This window comes from Saccoglossus kowalevskii, unplaced genomic scaffold (genome assembly GCF_978046115.1).
Source record: "Saccoglossus kowalevskii unplaced genomic scaffold, keSacKowa6.1 SCAFFOLD_68, whole genome shotgun sequence".
NCBI classification, from domain to species: domain Eukaryota; kingdom Metazoa; phylum Hemichordata; class Enteropneusta; family Harrimaniidae; genus Saccoglossus; species Saccoglossus kowalevskii.
Genome location: NW_028188628.1, coordinates 1 through 3,805, shown reverse-complemented (window position 1 = coordinate 3,805; position 3,805 = coordinate 1). Strand labels below are relative to the sequence as shown.

The 3,805-nt window shown below is 34.7% G+C and overlaps 1 protein-coding gene across 1 annotated transcript; it reads right to left on the bottom strand.

Moving 5' to 3' along the window:
- Positions 1 to 829: 829 nt before the first annotated feature.
- Positions 830 to 3,790, bottom strand: LOC146726075 (uncharacterized). The gene has a single exon (XM_085496289.1). It carries the CDS (start codon positions 3,788 to 3,790, stop codon positions 830 to 832), a length of 2,961 nt encoding a protein of 986 aa, XP_085352415.1.
- Positions 3,791 to 3,805: the final 15 nt, after the last annotated feature.

The window sequence follows — 3,805 nt, the reverse complement described above, 5'->3', positions numbered from 1 at the left end:
TGACGTGGTGTCATGCTTGTAGAATGTGTGACAACATAACATGCATTTCGAGCAGGTTTATGATTGCTACATTTAATTTTCCTATATTGGAACCCAAACCAAACATGCAAGGTTGTGCCAATATAACAGTTACATAACATTAAACAATATATAATGTCAGAAGCAAGGTGTTCCCTAAATTGTTTTGAGTAGTATCGATAAATTAATTTTTTTTATTGGGAGGGGGGCACTTGACCGATATTGTGTGAATAAAGTAAAGTTGCAATTACGTTACTGCTCTGCTGAAATTATTAGACCTCATAATATAGGTTCTATATTCAAAGTCCTTAATTACATTATATATCTTGCATAACGATCTATACTAAGCACGTGTAAACAATGACATTATGGTGGTCAACATCATTACATTGATCAGCAAAACAATTTAACATAAAATAGATAAATAAACAAATGCCACGTAACTGCAACTATCTCATCTGTTAAAAAACAATCAAATTTATTTTTTGTTATAAGAAAATAAGTTAGCGAAATATCCATGTCAATAAGTGCCCCCCTCCCAATCCTATAATGAGTGAAGTGGAGTGGGGTGGGTGGGCGTGTCCCTTAGTTTTACTTTCACGCCCAGGAATGCTATTCGCGTAGTACAAGTAGGGAGAGTTTTAATATCTATATACATTGGAATATTTTTTCCCTATAATAGATTTATCACTTAAGTGTGATTCTAGCATTCCAGTTGTAGCAATGTTGACATCTATATGAAGGTAGGAAATCAAGGTAGAAATTTCAATAATAATAAATCTAGATTGAGTGTACCAAATTAATGATACTTTCAGAACCGAATAATCACAGCATCATGAAACCCATAATATGTTTGTATAACTTCAACATTAAGAATGACAGCGTTTTTAATGTATACATGGTCAATCAACGTTCCACTTTCTGTAGTTGGTAAGGCTACACATTGTTTGAATCCTTGCTTTTCCAAAATGTTCTGCACACTGGAAGACACGAGTATATTTTCGTTGAAATCACCAATAATAATGTTACTTGCAGATATTTTACTCATTTCACTAACCAGACACAATAGGTTTTCTCTAAACACATCAGCTCTATATGACCGCGGTCTATATATAACAGCTATTGACACACGTACATCTTTCACATAAAAAGCTAAGTACTCCAAGTTAGACACATGTAGCTTGAGGAATTCAGTATCTTTATGAATGCTAGAATAAACTGCTACACCTCCATGTGCCTGTTGTTTCAAATCTGATGTTATCTCATTAGATGTATCATAAGATAATGACCGTGGTTTGTGGTGAAAATCAAAATTGTTTAATTCCAATTCACTATATAGTTTCCCATCCAGTAGCCAGGTTTCTGTCAAACACATAAAATCAACATTAACAAGTCTTTTATCGCATTTGATGTCTTCAAAATGAGACAATAATCCTTCAACATTGTGTAGCAAGATAGTACATTGGCAAACCCTGTCTGACACTGATTTTGACGTCAAGTATGTTGGCATGCTTAATAGAGCTGATTCAATCTTTTCATTGCAATACATACTCGATTCCTTGAAATCTTGAATAATAAGGCCATCTAATGTCTTAACTCTACTCAAAGCTACATAAGCTTGCCCCGGAGAAAATATTTTATTTAATGATACTACAGCTTTCTCTACTGTTAATCCTTGTACTTTGTGTATAGTGCATGCATAAGCTAGGCTTAATGGATATTGTCTTCTAATGCCTCCGCCATTGTTTACTCTGTCCTCTGATGGCTTTATAGGTGTGCTATTTGGTGATGATACAGAGAAGCTTCCAGATTTACTGCGTAGTTTAGTACCAACCTTCACGTTATCAAACACTACATATATACAGGATGGAAATATGTTATTGTCTTCAAAGGAAATATGTGAAATTTTGCCAAAAACACCATTTACTAGACCATCAGATACATCAATGTTTTTAATTAACATCACACGAGCATTTATAGCCAAAGTAACCGTCTTTGCTAAGTTTGTATTGTAGACTTTGACATAGTTCCTCTCTCTCTGTTCTAGTTTTTTAGTTTTAGTATTTCTATAAAAGTCTTGAGCATTAATACATATGGGGTTTGAACATGTTGCACGAAGCATGTTTATATTACATAGATCCACATCTTTATTTGTTGCAAATATATGCATACCAATGTACTCTTCACCAGTTTCACACAGACGAAACATGTTCACAACACTTGCTGGTAATTCATCAGATTTTCTTCGTGTTCTGACGCTATTTAATGCCTCAGCAAACTGTTGATCTTGCTGCCTTACTACATCTGTTAATTCAGCAATGGCGAAATAATCATTCCACAGATCCATACCTTCGCTACTAACATATAAAGCCTTTCCTTTTACAGGTGGTAATTGATAAAAATCGCCTACAGCAATCACAGAAACATTTCCAAATGGTGAATAGTCACCAGTCTGTTTGATTTGCCTTAATCTCCCATGTATATAACAAAGCAACTTCTTGTCAACCATTGAAATTTCATCAATAATAAGAATCTGCAGACTACTAAGTTTGGAACGAATGGTGGTTAATGTATCTTGTCCTAGTGGTTGATATGGCAATTTGGCATCAACTGCTATTGAGAAAGTACTATGGACAGTGGTTGCATTTATGTTGAACGCAGCTACACCAGTCGGTGCTGTCAACAGAACAGAAATATCATCTGGATTTGGTAGAATACGAGCAAGAATTCTTGAAGCCTCAAAATACACAGCCTTGATAACATGGGATTTTCCTGTTCCTGCTCCTCCACTTAAGAACATGTGAAATGGTGCAACATTCTTGCCATTAGCTTTATCTAAACACCATTGTCGAACAGTGTAGAATATATCACGCTGTTTATCATTAAGTGATCTCATCAATATTTTAGCCTCATTTTTGGACATTCCACACTGATTATATACTTCTTTACAAACTTCTTTTTTATCTTTGTGCAACAAGTCTGGAATTGAATCTTCACTTTCTGATTCATTAGATATCGAATTCGTACTAGCTGATTCTAAGCATTCTAATCTTTCCTTCTCAGATTCTGGGTGAATTTGTGCCCATGCATCTTCTAAAAGAGGGCATGACTCAAGCATTTGCTCAGCTGCATCAATAACATCAACATCTTTCTCAAACATTGCTTTATTTCTGTCAACTATAGATTTTACACTTTCGGGCCAATTGTTCTTATATTTCACAGCACCAGTTTGATAAAACTCTTCAAATGAATTGAATTTAGGTTTAGGTTTCAACTGGCATTCAGCTCTGTATGGCAGAAAAAGTTGCAATATACTTTGATAATGCTTCTCTGGTTCCTTAGTTGCTGAAAATCTTGCATATCTGACAACTGCAGGATCAGTTCTTGTTCTCTTTTGCATATAACCTAGACCATTATTAAGTTTAATAACTTTATTGTTATCAATATTTCTTTTTCTTTCTACCTCTGACGTAGGTACAATTCTGTATTCAGAAGCAAAACTTGCAAGACACATGGTATTAATTTCATTTGGTCTATTCTTATAACGATCAAGCATACTTGTCATCCAGATGTTTTCATTGTTGAGATCTCCGCCTTTACTCATGTTCTTTAAAATTGCTAGTGGAAGACTCATTTTAATTGGAGTATCGCCTGTAGGAATAAATTGTACTTTTCTTGAGCATTCTTTTAACCTCAAATTACAAACTCTGTATACAGCTTCCTGAGCACTCAACTCACGGTTGTGAAGATATACACCTCCAATTTTTTTCATTGCAAGTTTTGCATC

Excerpts from the sequence above, each read along its gene's own strand:
- LOC146726075 (XM_085496289.1), bottom strand. The coding sequence starts at position 3,790 with ATGAAAAAAATTGGAGGTGTATATCTTCACAACCGTGAGTTGAGTGCT.